This window comes from Myripristis murdjan, chromosome 21 (assembly GCF_902150065.1).
Source record: "Myripristis murdjan chromosome 21, fMyrMur1.1, whole genome shotgun sequence".
In the NCBI taxonomy this organism is placed as follows: Eukaryota; Metazoa; Chordata; class Actinopteri; order Holocentriformes; family Holocentridae; genus Myripristis; species Myripristis murdjan.
In genome coordinates this window covers 7,348,297-7,367,695 of record NC_044000.1, presented here as the reverse complement: position 1 = coordinate 7,367,695, position 19,399 = coordinate 7,348,297, and the positions used below count along the sequence as shown (strand labels likewise).

Below are 19,399 nucleotides of genomic sequence, written 5' to 3'. Positions count from 1 at the left end.
GCAGTGAAATGGAAGACGCAAGATGCACAGCAAAGGGATTTCTTTAGTGTTTCCCACTGCATAATCAGGCCTGAGTACGCTCAGTCCTCTACATGCTCACAGACAATGGTCTTATGACAGATACTGGAGGAAGTGCACAGACAGAAAAAAAAAATCGGCTACATTTTCACTGCACACAAAGACCTTTATGGAGAAATCTTGGCCCCATGAAAATACATGTTTAAATACATTGTTTTCTACATTGTAGTCCCTTTTTTGGAAATTAACAAAACCTAAGCACACAATTCACAGTATACAGGTGTATATTAACTGCTCATTTAGTTAAAAAAAAATTTGTGCACAAGTATACCGAGTATATAGACAATTCAGAAGTGAGAGATGGTGCACCTGCTGAATTAGGATCATGCTCTGAAACACAGCATGACATTAAGCTAATTTCCTAGCAGGTGGCAAAAGTTTCTTACCCTCAACTATGGCAAACTGTGATGAATTCACATACGCAAACAAAATACACATGCCCATACAAAACATGAAAGTGAATGGAGGAAAGCTATGCTGCCAACTTGCAGGCTTGTGCCAACTCTGGAAAGTCTGCAAAAACACGGAAAATTAATATTTTACAGGTTGTGAGGATTGAGTAGTGAGTAACAGTCCTCAGCCCCGTTTTATGTAGCTGTACACTCATTATCAGTTTGTATAATGTGACGTGTTGATGCTGTGGAGTGATACAGGCAAATAGACTGTCATATCATCCTAGTGCCAAGTTTTTGAATAGAGAAAGGTGAAATAAACATCATGTGAAATCGATTCCAAACAGTACAATTAATGTTCCAATATCAAATATGGGTGTGATAAAAAACAAAATACAAATGTTTCAGTAACTCAGGATCCCCCTTTAAAAATGAACATTATCTCCTATCACACAGTCAGATTCCCCTCTGACAGCAGCTTCATACAAACAGACTAAAAAGCCTTTTGTATAATGTCACCTCAGGCAGTTTTTGTGTCCTGCAATGGTCTAAAAGCTGTTTCAGAGGTTTTTCCACTCTGAAAGGAATAAAAATTTGGATTACCGGGTCCTTGTAATTTTTAAACATAAAACTAGTCAGATTTAAACATGTTGAATATTGGCACAAAAAAATACCATAATTTGCATCTAAAGTAGTCAGCCTTCAAAAACCCACATTGGTCAAACTGTAATAAAAAGAGAGAACAAAGTAATCGACATTGTTCAGAGGACTTGACACTGATGGAAATCTACAACTGCACATGCACCCGTTCCTTAAGTCTGACTGTGTGAGCTTAACTCTGTGTGTCCGCGGTGAACGGGGAGGATTGCGGTGGAGGACGTGCCAAAGTGGGGCTGTAAATGAAGGGGACCAGCTGTAGATGAATTCCAAACCAAAGAAGTGCGTCTGGTATGTATTTCCAGGAGAGACCATTCTCACAGCTTGGGGGTGTCTGTCGGAGCCAGCGGAGCTCTGCCCCTCTGGAATCGAGGTGGTAGATTTCCATCAGTGTCACCTCCTGTGAAAAGGGTGGAAATACGCAATTAGGAGGGCCACAAATGCAAAGAAAACATTTTTACAGCAGCCAGGGCAGCTTATTTGAGATGTTCAGTTTTTAAAGCACCATTCCGGGGATTTTGAAAGTTTGGCCTATGTAATAAAATTTACTCACATTTTATATTGCAACACACCATAACAGTGTGACTCTCTCTCAAAGTTACCATAATTTTTATATAGTAGCGGAATGAATGGAATCCAGTGGCTGGGTAAAAGGTAGGAAAAATGATATCAGAGTTCTACAATATGCCTGCTTGCTTTGGAAAAAGATGAGCAGAAATGTTAATAAATGTTAATGCTAAACATGCAGAATCAGTGGTATGGCCCTTTAAGGAGTGTGTTTTTCTATGGGCTATCTAACATACTAAAGGAAACCTATGGAAATTTTGGAATTGCAACCTCTCAGTCCCACTATACTACACCACACCATTACATTTTCTCACCTACAAATCCATGCAAAATATAGCTAACTACAAACATACTTCTATGTGTTTTATTTTTTAATTAGGGGTTTTGAAAAGTGGCTATTGTCAGGACCGACGGTCAATCACTTATGGCCAAATGCAAACATGCTGAGCTTCAGGAGGTCGACAGCTTCCATAAAACACTGGTATGCAATACAATGCATATTTCCATTTTTGGTGCTAGGCACTTTGCTGCGCTTCACATTGCTGTGGTGTTTGTGCACTGCGCTTCCTACAGATCACCTGTCAATCAACGCATGTGGGCGGGGCTGTGAACACTGGAGTTTCTGAAAGTGGTACTCTCTCTGATTTTCATGTCAGAACTCTGACTTTATCATTGCTATTTATTACTCTGACTTTGTTCTTTGTGTATTCTCAGAAAACATTTTTTATATTTTTGTGAGGCCCTAATCCTTTTCTGCGAAAAGGCTTCACTTCCATGTGCACCAGAGGATTTATTTTCCCAGGAAAGACCTACCATGCACTTGAAAATGTAATGTTAAAGCTTTTGAGAACTGGCTATACTCTGAGGCACCACTGTGTCATATCAGTCAGTGATATAAAGTTATGAAAATGTCACATTATTAGTTTAAAAAACATTGGATATTCCTGTACTTTTATAAATTGTCAATCTACAGTGTTTTCTGGATATTATTTTCTGATGTTGTAATATATATTTTATGGTGTACCTACTTCACCTCAACTTACCTTGTCTACTTCTATTTAAGACAGTGACCTCCTATCTTTCTCTGAATACCTTTCAACAGCTCAATAAAATAGATCCGTACCCATTGCATGCAGTACGTGAGAGTAATAGTGTAGCAAAGTGCAGCATATGTTTTGTGTATCTGTGTTGCATGCTGGTCTTTTGGACCTGCTGTAATGGAAAAAAAATCATATCTTTTTGCCTGTTCTGTGTGGGATTTTTCCCTGTACGATTGTTGAATATTGGTGCAAAATGTTGTGCAAAATGTGATTCTGAGACTAAAATCAATATCTGTAGAAACATCTTAAACATCAAGTGCCACTGATGTTATAGATGCTGATTTTATTTCTGCTCTCGTACTCCACTGTAGCATCAAAGTGGCGCCCCATTTTGTATGTTTTACTGGTTATCAGCAGGAATAATAAAGAGAACACCACCAAAAAAAAAAAAAACTGTTGGGAAAATACTTGGCATACAGTTCAGATCCCTGATTGCTTGAGCACCAGCTAAGCTGAGCTGTACAGAGTCAGCCAGCCTCAGTCACTAGCCACCCAAAAAGTCTGAACTCTGAAGGTCAGTGTGAACTGTTGACCCGCCCACAGCCGTCCTGGAATCCAAACCTCACACCAAGCCCATCAGGCTCCCTCCCAAACACTGAAATGTGATCCTCCAACTGTGATTGGGTTAGGGGGTTGCTTATGTCATGGGAGGGGGAAGATGAACAGATGAGCAGATAGAAAGCAGAGGAGTGGGCACGCTGGATTAATAGCGTGGCACTGGATTTCTGCTGGATATCCCCTAAGTTTCCAAGCTCTAATCCTCGTCAGACACAAACACACAGCTGCTGCCCGGCCAGCCTCACCGCTGCTCTCTCGTCTATCACACTGAAGGAAACCCCCTCCACAAACTGCCCGGAGCCACAGTGAGCATGCACTGCGCTCATTTGTTGATAAACTGTTTTCACTGAGCAGAATATGTCTTTCATCTGTGGAGGCCCCGGGTGCAGCTGGATAAGATTCACTAATAAACTAAACTCAACTACTGCACCAAACAAGAGTGTAAGCTGCTGACCAGCAGGCCGAGCTAAGCACTAATGCAGAGCATTAGGCCAGGAGAGAATTTTAATCTCGGTGTAGAAAATATGGATTGAAAATAGGATAATAATCCAGAGTTGAGAGGGCTGCCAACTCTGGCTGCCATTCTGTGTTAATCCATCGTACCAAATATCATGCTGGGTCTGTGAAAGATCAGTGTTGCCTTTCTTTAAGTGCTTTTAAAAGATGAAGCAGCCTGGGCATCACATCCTCATAAATTAAATGGAATGCCCAAAGTGCCCAAGAGCCAGCACTAATGATAAAAACCCAAATTGCAATATTATATGACCGTAATAGTGATTTTGAATGTTTTGCATGTTTGCCAATTTACTCACATTTTACATTACAACAAACTATTTTGCAAATCATGCAGGGTACTAAAAATTTCACAACATAAAATCAAAATCCCTCAATTCTGAAATATCTATTTTTGGCAGAAACACTCACCTTATATTGTTGTGCCTCTGCAGCTAGAAAAATCATCACCATTTATAAACCATGGAAGTTTTATTGATTTGAATTAATTTGATCAATAATAAGCACAAAAAAATGCATATACAACATACTGCACTTGATTAAAAATAGTTAAGGACAAAACACAAAAAAGTCCTCATATATACTATGTAAACCAATTTTTTTTTTATCTGGGGACCATTTTCTGGTAGAGGGACCGTATAACTCCACACAAGACATCAAAACACAACAGGGCTGCTGCTTTTAGGAAAACTAACGTGGACGACTTTATTACAATGATGGAATACTTCTGTGAGGAAAGTTTGAAGTCTCTGAAAGTTTCATTTTCAAGAAATGAATGGAAGCCAATGAATGGATAAAAGGGAGGAAAAATGATATTGCAGTTCTAACACTGGTTTTTAAACTGCTTGCTTTGGGGAAAAAATTAGCAGAAATGTGAAGTACACACATTTTATAGATATTGTGTTAAACATGCAGAATCACTGGTATGGGCCTTTAACCTGGTTGCTCCTCACCACACAGAAGATCTCCCTCCAAAGCTAGGTTAGTAGGAATCGTGAACCGTAAGCCATCCATGCACATGCCACCCATGCCACCCCCACCCCCTCTGCCCAGGTGAGGTACTTACATGTAGCTTAAGTGGTGACCCAGTGTGTTAGCTCCAGCACCATGCCCCTCTACCTCAAATAATCCCTCTCACTCCCATAATCCATTAAGGAGCCCGCCACATCAGTAAAGTCCTCCAGGACCAGGCTGGTAGAGTCCTCACCAGCGGGTGGCTCTGCATCCCAGCGGTGCTGATAGGGGTCATGCTCGGGTGCCCGGGTCTCAGCCGGGGGCATCTTCCTTGGTCCCTGCTGGTAGGGTGGGAGAGACTGAGGCTGGGCAGGCTCTGACTTCCGGTCCTCACCTGATGACCCCCGCTGCTGATTTTCTTGCTCTCCTGGGACATCCTGCTCCTTAGCATGGCCACTACCACTGCCACTACCACCCTCACTGCCCTGGGACGAAGGGGCCAGCACGTGGTAGAGGCTGGGCAGGCGGATGTCCAAGTGCACCCCGCTCTTGATGTAGAGCTTGTCATTGAGGGCGTAGAGTTTCTCGGCGATGTCGAAGCCCAGCATGACAGAGAAGAGGCGGGCGATGTAACGCTCCTTCGACAGCAGCATGTAGAGGCGGCGGCGGCGCCATGAGATGTAACGTGAGTCCTCCTCTGCCGTCAGGGTCACCTGGGGGTTACAGAGGACATTTGAGGCAGCACTAGTTCTCCTTGGGATTGAAGATTATGAAATGGAATGTGGGCTGGAAGCTTTGTTATATCGTCATTGTGCTCATGATGCATGATTATGTAGGCCTATTTACTCTGTCTTGGCTGTCTTTATTTCTACCACTGAGAAGTCAAGGGCAAATTTCCATGTCTATTCTATTCCATTCTAAATACAGGTCAAATTTCAACAGTGCAAACAGAGGTGATGATCATTGGGGAAGACCTGTCCCATTCAACACTTGGAGGCAAGAATGAATTATGCCTCAAACTCTCGCACTGCTGTATTTTCACTATGTATTTTTTAGAGACAGGTTTTACTGAAGCACATTTTGCCATTGGCTCTTAAGTCGTTTTGACAAATTCAAACGCGACATTTCATCTTTTGATTAAAATTTAATGTGATTAATGTGACGACTTTCACATTATGCTTGTGCCTTATGATAATACCTGGCAGGAACTGGATCCAGTGTTCAGCACAGCTTTCCTGTCTCAACGCTCTAACACTTCTGGGTTTAACTGAAGACAAACTCTGAGGGGTGGATTCCCACACTGGAATAATTCTAATTCACTTTTTGATCAAGGATTGTAAAAGGATAAACAGTGTCGATCCTCCTCTGGACAATTCTGGCCTTTTTTATATTGGGTCCAGGCTTTGTGTGCATCATCGGGTTTCATTTTACAAACCTGTCTTATCCACTCAGTGGCCACTTGATCAGGTCCACCTGTACAATCTAATGCAGTTCAGTGCAACAGCTCTGCCAGAAATTCCCCCTTTTAAGAGGGTTTATAACGTTCAGTTTTTGTTGACATTGTGGAGAATGTGTCAATTTAATTCAGTGTTATTATTGAGGTTGTAGTTTGCGGAGGTCTTGTACTGGACTACATTATACTGAGAGGTGTTTCTAATTTTTTGTCCTCCCTATTTATATACATAAGGGGGGACAGAATAGTAGAAACACCTCCCAATAAAGTGCAGTCCAGTACAACAGCAGCACTAACTATGAGCTCAATGCCAAACACAGAACTGAATGAACACTTTTACCCTATTACTGTGATAAAAAGAAAACCTGAGCATTATAGGCAGCAGAAAAGGAAACTATGCCAGAACAAGTCCATTGGATTGTATTAGATTGCACAGGTGTACTTCATGAAGGGACCATTTAGTGATTATAAATGTCCATGTTGAGAGTCTCTCTTGCTGACTCATAGTGTACGATAGTGAAACTGTAGCCAGTTTATAAAAGCTTTAATGTTTTCTATTCTCATGCAGTTCTAGAAGAACTGCATGTATTAAGTTCTAGAAGAACTGTATGTATTAAGTTCTAGAAGAACTGCATGTATGTACCTGGAACTTTCCCTCCTCATTTGGCCTGAGAGACTCCCACTCTGGAGAGTCCATGAACTGATGGCGGTGGATGTAGTGCAGGAACTGGCCCTCCAAAGACACATTGATCCTGGGAGAGAAATGCAAGGTTAAACAGAGAGACAGGGATTAGGAGGTGATAATGATAGAGGAAAGAGAGCTGGAGGTCACTTTGCAGGGCCAGGCTGGACCTTGGAAGCACAGTAGTGTCATTATTTGCCAGCTATGGACACAATGAACGTACACAGAACATTTTCCAATTGAAGGATAATACCAGTGTTTTTTAAAAGTGTGCCAATCCTCTAGAGCCGTGGTTTTCAAAGTGAGGTCTGGGCCTTTAAACACAAGAATGCTGATCCAGCATCAATGATCTGACCTTTAAACATATAGTTTTAATTATTACAAATATAGTTTACTTAAATATTTTAGAGATATTTTTTGCAAAATTTCAGTGCATATTTTCAAACGCAAATGTTAATTTTCAGGTAATTTTCTTAATTAATTAAGTCGCCAGAGACTCTCATAGTACAAAAACTATTGTTTTAAAAAGATTATTTTATCTTGATGTTGTATTCTCATCATATTTGAATCTTTGTCATCTCAACAATTTCATAGTTAATACGAGCAAAAATATTTTTTCTTATTAGGGTTACCAAGTCAAAATCATTTCAGATGGGGGTCCATGGCTCAGTGAAAGCCAACTGGGGCATCCAGAACATGAAAAAGTTTGAAAATCTTCTGTCTATAGGTTTACTTCTCTGTCTCTAATTATTTATTTATTGATTTAGAAAAAAAAACTTTTTGTGGGGATAGTTTTTGGTCATTTTCTTGTAACTATTTTTTACTAATTTCTAACTAATTTTTGAGTTATTTCTTGCATATTTCCTCATCACTTGTCTTTCCATGTTTTTGAAAGAATTCAAGTCAATTTGCCCAGGTTTCAAAGGCTTTACACTGCAAGACATTACCACTACCAGGATTATTGATTCAGTACCCAGTGTGGCTCAATAGGTTGAGCACCAACACTGCCAGGCACCGGGGTTTCCACTGGGGCCTCCCATGCTATAAATGTAGTCATGCACTGCGCTACTAGTACTGCACTTTGGATTAAAGTGGCATATGTCATGTAATACCTAATAGCAGGCTCTCTATGAACTGAGCGTGCTGACCTCTATTTGGTTCACGTTGAGATAAAATCCATTAGACTAAACCACTATAAAATGAATGAAGATTATGTAATAGTAATATGCTAATCTTTAAATTTGGAACAATTTACCTTCAGCAGCCTGTCATAGCCAGTTGCATAAGGATAAACTAGAATCTAACATGTCAGCATGTCGACTACAGCCGCTGCTTTAGATTTGTGAAAAATCATTATCACATAGAGTTGTTTGTGTTCCAAATTTGGCTTGTGCGCTCCGAGCTGTCAACACATGCGAGCAGCGTTTAAGGGAAGAGAGGCAGTTTATAATGTCAGCGTCCACCCCTGTCTCAAGTAAAAAGCTGTCACTTAACCAGCTGGCCTCCTGCAGAGAGACAGCGCATCGGTGAGTCACTGACCAAAATACCCTGTTTACATGAAACTATGACATTTCATCAAGCAACTCTGCATATATTGAACAAACAGAAAGAAGTCTTTGGAGAATGAGATTGCCTGGGGTGGTTAAGTAAAGTTCAGTGTTGGGTAACTCACTCAAACAAGAAACCGGTAAAGTTACTCATTACTTTACTACATAATCTCTCTAAAAAAATAATCAGATTACTAAATTTCTAATGGTCTAATTCTAAAAGTCTGATCCTAGACCAGCAGGTGGGAGTCAGACTGATCAAAGCAAACCTTCACCAAACTAGGCCCTACACCTCAGCTCACATCATATTAGACCTATACTCTCCTTAATGAGATCTGACAGCTTTCAAAAAAGTAACTCTGATGTTACTCCTGAAAATTAAAATGTAATCCCTTATATTATCTCATTACTAGAAAAGTAATCTAATTACAGTAATCTAAGTAATGTCATTACTTCCAACACTGGTGGCAACACACGGCCAGCTAGTATATATGAATAGGAATTTTGTGCTAAAAAATATCTAGAATTCTTCGTAGCAGCTGCTGTTAAATGGTAACATCTCACATCACTATCATTGGTATTCCACCAATGTGTTACTAATATCTTGCATCACACTGTGGCACAATTGAGTGACTGCCATCTTTTTGAGTCTTGGGTGTGAATTCAGTTATTGTCTTAATTTCAGAATACACTGAAATGGCATAAAATTCCCCACGATATAAACTTTGTTTTCACACACACACTCCCCACCTCCCAGACAGCAGAAAGGAGAGCTGATCAATGGGCGTCTTGCCCTCCACCGCGTACGTCTCCCCCGCCCTCAGCTCCACCACCCTGTTCTCAAAGGCGCCTGCAATCTCCTTGAACACTTGGATGGGCACCCCGAGGGGAAGGTAGACCGCCTGGTAGAGGGTGGTCAGCTCCTCGCTGGGCAGGCCCTCCTGGCGCAGCCGATACAAGAGGTGGCAGATCTGGGCCAGGCAGAGCAGCAGCAGGAGCAGGTTCCAGGTGAAGACGTCCAGGCCGCACACGGTCATCCAGCCCCACAGGCTCAGGCACAGGAAGGAGGGAGCCAGGAAGCCGAAGATGAACAAGCATCCGTACGCCCCGCTGCCTCCCATGTAGCCCAAGAACAGAATGGTGTTGCCCAAATGGTAGATGGCTCCCTCTGTGTTGTTGCTCCAGCCATCGCAGACGGGATGGCCCCAGAGCACACTCCCGAGCACAGTGGAGTTGTCCGAGCTCATGTCGAAAACTCCTCCAACAGCGTTTCAAGAGACGTCCTTGTGTCTGCAAAGCCTAAAGAAACCGAACGACAACTTGGTGTTCTTACTGTCCCATCTAGAGAACTAGATCCTATGAAGTTTTTTTTTTTTTTTTTTTGGAAACAAACAGCTAATACTGACTGAAATTTCTGTTCCCTTGGCGTGCAGCTGAAACTTCTTCAACGTGAAGAAGTTCTCACAGTTGTTCATTTAGTGCACTACAAACATGAGCTGGAATGGTTTTCTTCTCTCATTGTGCGCCTCTTCCTCTGTCCCCTGTGTTTTCCTGTTGTCTGTCCCTTGCGTCCCTGTCTATTTCTCTCACCCATTGGCCTGCTCTGGGAACTAACAGCTGGCAACTCAGAGAGAGAGAGAGAGAGAGACGGGGCGGGAGAAAGGGATATGAGGGGGTTGATAGAAGCCCTAGAAGGATAACCATGTTTGGAATTGAAACCCAAGGAGCAGAGAGTCGCAGACAGAAAGCAGGCCTACTACTTAACATAACAGCAAGAGAGAGTGAGAGGCATGGGTACGAGAGGGAGGGGAGAGATGATAAAAAGTAACAGGGGGACACTGAGGGACAAACACACACAAAAACCGTCCCGATTCTCCCTTAAACCAGTACCTTCTTAGACAAAAATGGACACCCAGACTTGTCCCAGGAGAGTGGCTTTGCCTGGGCATATTTAGAGATACTGAAAAAGGTAGAATGACAGAGCAGGTCAGATTTCAGAAATGAGCCGCCTACCCTCATACCTCACATAGCCGGCTGCCCTGCCAGCCTGTGGCAGTCACAGCTTGCAGAGACCAGTCCGTGGTTGTGGCTCATGTTGTTTGAAGTTTCCCTCCCCCACCATTGAGAAAGATAAAAATATAAAATCTTTTTTAAAAATGGTCATGAAAAAAATAATTAATTAATCCCGTGTTCAAATGCATGGTTATTTTTTAGACAAGAGTCTGTAGTTTCTGACAAAGACGGGTATCTTCATTGGCCAAAGTAGCTACTTTTATATATATATATTTTTTAAAAGAAATAAAGATAATTTCATTTAGCTTTTAGAGCATTAACATGTATGAAAGTCCTGTGGATTAATGCATTGATAAGCTGATAAGCACTGCATTAAACCACATATACAACGTAAACATATAAGCAGATCAAGCAACAGATACAAACAGTTCTATAAGCCTGGATTAAACATACACTATTAAAACACAGACCAAGAAATAAAGTGCCAAATAAAGCACAATGTAAGGTACAAAAGCGCTGACAATAGGGTTTCTGCACATCACCATGAGATTAGGCCCTATTCAGCGGCAGCAAGGATAAAACCACATAAAAGATTAAGCCGTTCAGTGGCAGAGGAATAAAAGAGTGTGGTGTGCCATGTCTGTTTCAGGCATCCTGTAACGTCAGCCTGAAGGAAGAGGGTCAAACTGATTATCAAGAGGTTGATCAGGACAGATAGCAGTCAGTTGAAACTTTCTAATGACACGGTTACTGAAGAGCAGTGGTTCTCAATTGGTGGGTTGTGGTCCAAAAGCAGACCACAGGTTGATTTTGAGTGGACCACAGGCATGTTGGTCCACTTTGTCAAAAAACGTTCAAACAAAAGTATTTTGAAGCGCAGATATCCAGTGGGAGTCTTTTATTCAGAGCTACTCTGAGCCCAGTGCAGTCCCTTAAAGAAAGATATTATTGAGTTTTTTTTTGTTTTTGTTTTTTTTAATGATCTGATTCTACAGCAATCTGCATCTGTGTGCTATAAAAAGCGATGTAAGATAATTAATGACCCATGTGAAAATATGAGCATTATGTGGCAAAATGATCTAGGTCTAGGAAGTGATTTTTCTGACCTTTTATCCAGTTGTTGGTTTCCACTCATGCCACTGATATGAAAATGAGCTTTCAGAGACTTCAAACTTTCTTCATACCAGCATTCCATCACTGTAATGAAGTCATCCACATTAGTTTTCCTAAAAGCAGCAGCACTGTTGGGTTTTGATGACTTGAAATTGTAGAGCGAAACAGCCCCTCCACCGGGGAAAATAGTCCCAGAGACACGTTACCCAGCCAGTTATCAGCTCTGTGGTTTATGAATGGTGACGACATAGTGAGAAGCAAAACATTACAGGGTGGGTGTTTCAAACAAATTTCAAATTTGAAAAAAGGATTTTGACTACATGCTGTGAAATCTTTAGTACGGCAACATGATTTGCAAAATAGTTTGTTACAATTTAAAAAGTGTGGAAATGTGCACTAAACAGGCCAAACATTCAAAATCACTGGTATGCGCCTTTAAGAACTGTATTGGTAGTAGATGAACTGTTTTCTAAATGTATAAACTTTTGGGAAAAGAGAAAAATATGGAACCCAAAGACAATTGTGTATATGTACATGCGTAGGATTGTGTATGTATAAGTGCAGGTTTGGTTATGTATATATATTTGTATGCATTAAAGTAATACTTAAAACAACAAAGATCATACTCCTTAACCAGTCTACATCTGTGGCCCCTTTGCTATTGTAATGTGAGAGTGAAGGGGTAGATCTCACTTTGCTCCATAAAAAGCCTGATGACTCAATCCTCAGTTTGAGTTATTTATGGTATTTGTGCAAACCTCCATCTTCATGTCCCGTGTCAGTCTGCAGACAACATGGGAACCAGAGGCATTTTGGGATAATTGTTGGGAGGTTAGAACAGAACTGCCATTACAACCACACCTGGATCCACAGTCCACTGAAGCTGGGCTGCACCAACAGGGATTAACTCAATCTAAGATTAGTTCCAATCCGAGTTTAGCAAAACCAGGCTTACGCTGAGTGAACCCACATTTAAAATGAAGCAGAGCGCTGTTGCACAATTAAAAATTGATCATGGTTTAGTAAATCCAAGATTTGTGGTTGAAACCCAGACTAAATAATTAAAACGTTAAAAGGCTGTGTTCCGATGTTTTTCACAAACACTAGAAATCTGACATTGTTCCAGCATCACTTGTTCTGAATTCTAAATATATCATTTTAATACTGATAGTTTTCTTGTCTCTTTCCAGCAATCTTTTAGTATTTTTCATTTTTTTTTTTTCTAGTTTCTTTTAACTTTTTAAATTCTGGGGTTATTTCTAATTTCCCAATCGGCATCTCTGTAAACATTTCAGTTCACTACAAAGCAACACAATGAGCAATGTGAACAGTGAGTGACATACATGTGTAAATCCATTTTTATATGCACATTTTTATGTGTGATGGCTTACAATATTTGCATGTTTTTCTCCTTCCATTTCTGCAGGGGTATTTGTCTTTTTATTTTCATGTTTAATTTTCATTCTCACTCTTGTCAAACTAGAAATTCAATATAATTTACAGACATGGTTCATTTGTAAAACTCACAAGAGCACGAGATAATTACAATCTAGAATTGGACGGTTTCACAACAGCTTTTGGTTATGATTTTATGGCGCTAATAGCTGCTGACGGCCAGGCTTCAGCTTCAGAAACAGTGGCACACTATTGAGGGAAGAATGCAGATATGCTAAGTATTGACTGTGGCAGTGGCAGGTTATTTTGGGCCTAAGTGCATACCAGAAACAGCAACTGCAGCGAGCAAGCCTTTGCACAGGGAGAATAAGGAAGGAACTTTAATCCGGAAGGCTTCTACCAAAGAAAGGCCCATACACCATGCAAATCAACCCTTTTGTCAGTGAACTATTATCATTTTTTAAATATTTAAGGCTGTGCTTCTAATTCCATAAATATAAAGTTTAGCCAACATTGTTTTATGAGCAATAAAGATAAAACAGAAAGGGAAACTTATTGCATAGGATATTTATTCAATTCCAATCTGCATTTTAAATATCACATTTGTCAAATTTAACACTTAAAACATTTTCTCCTCAATGTCACCCTGAAGAGTCAGTGTATCAACAAGCATTTCCCTCAGAGTATAAATAGAAAAAAAAGGAAATAAAAGAAAAAAAAAGGAATAAGCAGGGTCCTCTTCCACTTGTTCAGACAGCAACACTGCAAGAGGACAGATCAAAAGACACAATGAGCTTTTCACACTCTGACAGGCGCATTGTGACAGACACGCACAGCGGCTGTGGCACAGCTCAGACTCAACATCCTACTTTTCCACAGCTCAGCAAAGCCACACGGGCTCAGGCACGCTCCAGCGGAAGCCATGCAAGCACAAAAAAATAAAGGCAAACAAGCCGCCAGCACGCACACACACACACGCATCAATTATCACTGAGGCACACATGAATCAGATTAGAGAAATTATTGTAAACAGCTGAGCACAACTTAATAAGATGAGCAGGGCGGGTGCATTCAAAGTGAGGTGCATGTGAATACTTACCAAACACCCGGATGCGCGCACACACACAAGCACAATGGAGCAGTTAAACCTTGAATCCCAGCGCCCGCATACATTCTTTATGTGCCTCAATTAAGTGTGTGCAGTTTTCTTCTCCCTTTTCGATGATGCTGGAGGAAAGAAAAAAAAAAAGACATTAACCCTCCTGTTAGCATCAAATTTACCAACATTTTTATCAACTGCAGTCAATCTGACTCCAGTGATTTAAAACCTTGGAAAATAATAAAAACTGTTCAAAGTTTAGGTGTCAGATACTTTCTGTCTTGCTGACTGCCTAAACAGCCCTTTAAATACAACATGACATCCTACACTCATCCCCCTTATAGAGCCAAGTTCTTGTGGGAATCATGTTTTTTAATCAGTGGTTCTCACACTACTACAGGCTTATGTTTGGCAAGGGCCCTACAGCAGCGGGATTTTTTTTTTTTTTTTGACGATTATAAATAGCATGTTATAGTTCCTCAGAGTCATCTCAAAACAACTACATCAACTGTGCGTAAAAAGCTGATGTATCTTAAGTTTTACAGAGTTTAAACAGCCTGGGGTCAAACTGACTGCTGAGAAACACTGATGCGTGCAAAATGTGTTGAGGACACTGAAAACTTGCACCCGTTAAATTAGAAAGTCATGAAATATGAAGCAAAGAGCAATGTTAATCATTTATTTAGAGATGTTAAACATTGAATGGAGTCAAACTGAGCCCAAGGATATTAAAAAAGGTTCCACAAGGAAGCTCAAAAGTTCAACATGTGGCATAAACTGCCATGGGAGGTATCTTACAACATGATCATTGCTCCTGATGCAATCACAGGCATGCATGACCATCCTGCGCATCACTCTCAGCAGGATGCTGCTGCCGGGCTGACTCTCCAACCCGGCCATGTGTGCTTACCATGCGTCCCTGACTTTCTTGGTCTCGGGACACGCACAGCACGGTTTGAGCGGCTTCTTCTGCTCGCTGTCCTGGATGGCTGGAGCCGCCTCGACGCTGGCAGCGGACAGGGTTGACATCTTCAAGCTGAGTCTGAGGGAATTAACACGCGGCTGGATTAAGCATCAGCATTTTTGGCTGAGAGGGGAAGCCGCCATGTAACACGCATTAAGCATCACCGCCTTTCCCCTTAAAACATCAAGTCTCCTAGTGTTAATGTTAAAACTGCTCGAGCCCTTGCCAAAGTCAGGGCGCCATGTGTTTCGCTCGGACGTTAGCTAACGTTACCTAACTGTTACACAACGCTGACTAGCTAGCTTAGCCGCGTTAGCCAGCGCTGGTTAACCTTGTTCACTCTATCCACTGTAATTTCTCTGCCAACGCTGCCATGGCTCAGAAATACACCAGGAAACAAACAGAGACCTGCGGTTATCAGTGAAGAACCAACGGGCAGGCAGGTTAACGTGAATCGTGTAACTTACTTGAAGTTTGAAGGGGCTGGACAGTCGCGGCTGTGTCGCCTTCACAGTCAAACACGGAGGAACCGACTCACATGGTCGCTTCCTAATATGCTCACGTGATCGAAAGTTAGGTGGAGACTTCTGGGATATGTAGTTTTTAATGGTTCGTTTTACTACATTATTATATAGCCAAGCAATTATGAAAGTACACTTTATTAAGGTATACTTTTCTCCCTATACTTAGCGCATAAAAAGATAGGCGAAGATGTATAGAATACATTGAATATACATTATAAGGCATTATAAGGACAATATTAACTGGAAATACAGTTGAAAGTATTTTTTCTGTCTTTATTCGCAACTATATGCAAAATATGTTTTGCCCATTCATGAGATGATGATATATGATAGTGTGAGCTTCTTAAAAACATGTATGCAATTTTCATTGAGAGGAAGTGAAACGTTCGTTCTCCATTTTTTTTCTCACTGTAGTTATCTGATTGAAAGTTATCTGATTGTGACTGTGTGCTATTTTCCCGAGTATGTTTTTTCCGAAAATCAGTTGAAATTTTATGACAAACATTAAAATACAAGATAGTACGTATAAAACATGGTAGGGCTGGGTGATTCAGTGATGTTATATTGATACGGTGTTGCATGCTGCCATCGTCTTGCCACTGCAGGACTCTTAACATTGAATGCACATATACTTACTTAGTCCAGCAGTGGCAAGATGATGGTAGTATGCAACACATAGTGCAATAAATAGACATTCCTTCAAATCAATACAATTTACTTTGGTCTCAATGTCTAAATGTCAAGCTAAATCATCAGGAAGACTGCATGGCTTGCAGGGAGGTACCCAGGAATCTGCGCCATGGCATCACTAACTACTAGCAGACATGCTGCAGGGGAAAGTGGTTTGATGAGAAGGGCATACTCAGTATGGTTTCCCAGCCTATGAGAGAAGTAAATGTTCATGGCAAATGATGAAACAATGTAAGTGCCATGGTCTTGTGCAGCAAAAATCTGTAAAACATGGCCTTATCCTAGAATCAAGACACAAAACACTGTCGCCTTTGAGGTGAAGTATGAGGTTTCCAGCATCAGCGTCCAGCAGCAGGCAACGGGAAACTGCGTGTTCTTCGTTGACCGAGTGCTTCCAGAGGCTACTTTGGAGGTGGGTTAAAAATGATAAGCCTCTGTGTAAAAGGCTGTAAGTCCCCAACAGTGCTGTGTGAGTGTTGCATGAATATACAAGGCCTTAATAGGAAAAGTAGCAACAAAAGCACAACCCATTATGTGTGGACATGTAGTGCTTCCACTGTATTATTATTGCATTATTCCTATTTTAAAAATATTGTTGGTGGGTAAATAAAGTTCCTTTCCTGTCTTAGAGCACTTGGGGTATGTGTGCATTTTTACATGCATACAAGCTGTTCAGTGCACTGCTGTGTACAGAGCAGAGATGCTGAGTCACTTATTTTTGTTTCAGGGCCAGCTGTGCACTAGATAAATGAGCAAGTAAGCATGTTAGTTTTTTGCTCTCTGTGAAAGATATGCACCTGCATTTGAAACACAGTCTTTGCTGCAAGCTGTGCCATGCTTTGTGATTAGAGGACACACAACATAGCCCTCAAAAACTACTAATACCAGAAATATGAGCTGCATTGAAAATCCTTTTCCGTCGTAGAGATCCACCTCCTGATTGAGAGAAAACATACAGCCATAATATGAGCCACAAGTTGTCATGAAAATACCAAAATTTAAAAAATGAAGAAATTATTAAATTAAAAAAAGTTTTTTTAAAAAAATTATACAAATAAAATCCTCAATCTTCCATAACCCATTAATCACCAGTGGGTGAAATCCTGTATCAGCTCTCCCAGCTTTAGAATAGTCAACAGTCAAGAGTGTATATATATTACAGATTATTTTTTGGCATTTCTGTTTTATTTGACAGTGGCGAGAAACAGGAAAGAGAGAGGTGATGACATGCAGCAAATGGCCTAAGGTCGGATTCGAATCCAGCATGCTGCGATCAGGACTCAGCGTTAACAGGTACGCACTCTTATCCACTGTGCTACCAGGGTGCCCCAACATTAATCATATCTAAGACAAATTGATTGCTTGATTGTTTCCTAAGACTTCTGATATTTGTGGAGTACATGTATAGATTAGGTGCTAAATTAGGTGCTGTTGAGAGTGATTTAATGTCTACCTGTGCATATGATGAATCTGAGAAGAAATAAAACATTATAGTGCTTAACTGAACAACCCAATCGTACCATTGAAAATTTGGGCTCTTAAGTCCTATGGTAGGTACAACAGAGTTTAATTAAGTCTGTGGCATTTGTTATTTCAAATGACGTTTGTTTGAATTTTCTACAACTTCAAAAATAGTAATGGAGATGGGGGCAAGGGTACATTTTAAAATAGATAATGTGATTTGGAAGGATATTCATTTTCAATATGTAGATTCAACCAATTGTGGAGATAAATATGACCATCTGTCTACTCAAGTGGTAATTGATTGCAGAATGGGATCATATTTGGCTGTAACAATTTTATCAACCTCGGATGCAGCATGATAGCCAAACTAGAAGAGGCAGTTTGAATGAGACAAGGCCCATAGGTCCTTCAGTTTTTATTTAACAGCATTACAGATTTGGAATGATTTATTCTATATTCTGAGAAACTCCTAAACATGTTGATAAGACCCAGAAGAGCTGGGATAGCTCTTATTAAGTCTGTTACAAAAAGAATAATGTCATCTGCATATAGAGCTATTTGACTGTGTCCTAATTTAATGCTGGAGCCTAATATTAATAGAAGCAGTGACAGGGGGCAGCCTTGATGAACTCCATGTAGAATATTGAGTGGTTGGGAGACAATATCGGTGAGGATTTCAGCAATGGGTTGTGCATGAAGAAGCTTTATTCATTTCTTTATTCATTTACAGAAAATATTCCTGAATCCACACGAGTCAGAACAAATATTATCTCTCTAATTTGGTCAAACGACCTAATGATAGAATGGTAGTGTCATGAGAATTCCCTTTTTCATGTAGGAGGTTTAAAACTCTCCTTACATTATGAAATCCCTGCCATCCTTTAACAAATCCATGTTGGTCTTGTGTTATGATAAGCTGGAGGAGATCCTACAATCTGCAAGCAAGTGCCTTGCATAAGCTTTTAGTACCGGAGTTCCAGAGGGAAATGGGGCGACATGATTGACACTTATTGCTTGGTTTACAAACTTTTAAAATGAGAGTGATCGGGCTCCTCTTTATGCTAGGGACAGCAAACCATTTTCATGTGATTTCATAAACATATGTAAAAGTGTAGCTTTGAGTTTGTGTTTGAACCTTTTGAAAACTCAATAGATATACCATCTGGCCCAGATGTTTTGCCAGCCTTCGAAGCATCAGCTCCCTCTTTAATTTCATTTAATGTCTAGCGGGAATCAAGTTTCATGTGGGAAACTTTTGAAATATGAGGAAAGTCAAGATTGTTAAGAAAAAAAGTTTGGGCATCAGTATTATTGGTATACGCAGAGCTGTACAAGGTTTCTTAAAACTGTTTTATCATTTATCTTCAAGTGATCCTCAGTCACCTCACCAGCTTTAAAAAGCTGGGTGAATCAAGGCCATGAAAGAAGACTGTGGTCATGCTGGGCAACTAGGTAAGTGCATGTGGGCTTGGCTGACTTTCCCGGGGTAAATAAAGATTAAATTAATATCCTGTATTAGGCATCATTAAAATCAAACACATTTAGGAATTATACCAGCTCAGTGGCAAACCTAACACCATGTTATGTAATTTGCATTACATTCAACGCAGACCCGTAGGCAGAACAAATGGAACAG

General features: G+C 40.6%; 2 protein-coding genes across 2 annotated transcripts; both read right to left on the bottom strand.

The window, feature by feature from the left end:
- Positions 1 to 203: 203 nt before the first annotated feature.
- On the bottom strand, positions 204 to 10,079 carry popdc2 (popeye domain cAMP effector 2). The gene is made up of 4 exons (XM_030080499.1): positions 9,252 to 10,079; positions 6,916 to 7,024; positions 4,932 to 5,532; positions 204 to 1,527 (listed from the first exon to the last, which is right to left on the bottom strand). The coding sequence occupies exons 1-3, from the start codon at positions 9,746 to 9,748 to the stop codon at positions 4,981 to 4,983; spliced, it is 1,158 nt and encodes a 385-aa protein (XP_029936359.1). The 5' UTR covers positions 9,749 to 10,079; the 3' UTR covers positions 204 to 1,527; positions 4,932 to 4,980.
- A 3,551-nt stretch (positions 10,080 to 13,630) lies between these two features.
- cox17 (cytochrome c oxidase copper chaperone COX17) lies at positions 13,631 to 15,680 on the bottom strand. The gene is made up of 4 exons (XM_030081343.1): positions 15,553 to 15,680; positions 15,032 to 15,163; positions 14,122 to 14,249; positions 13,631 to 13,784 (listed from the first exon to the last, which is right to left on the bottom strand). Exons 2-3 carry the CDS (start codon positions 15,148 to 15,150, stop codon positions 14,165 to 14,167), a joined length of 204 nt encoding a protein of 67 aa, XP_029937203.1. The 5' UTR covers positions 15,151 to 15,163; positions 15,553 to 15,680; the 3' UTR covers positions 13,631 to 13,784; positions 14,122 to 14,164.
- Between the last annotated feature and the right edge of the window lie 3,719 nt (positions 15,681 to 19,399).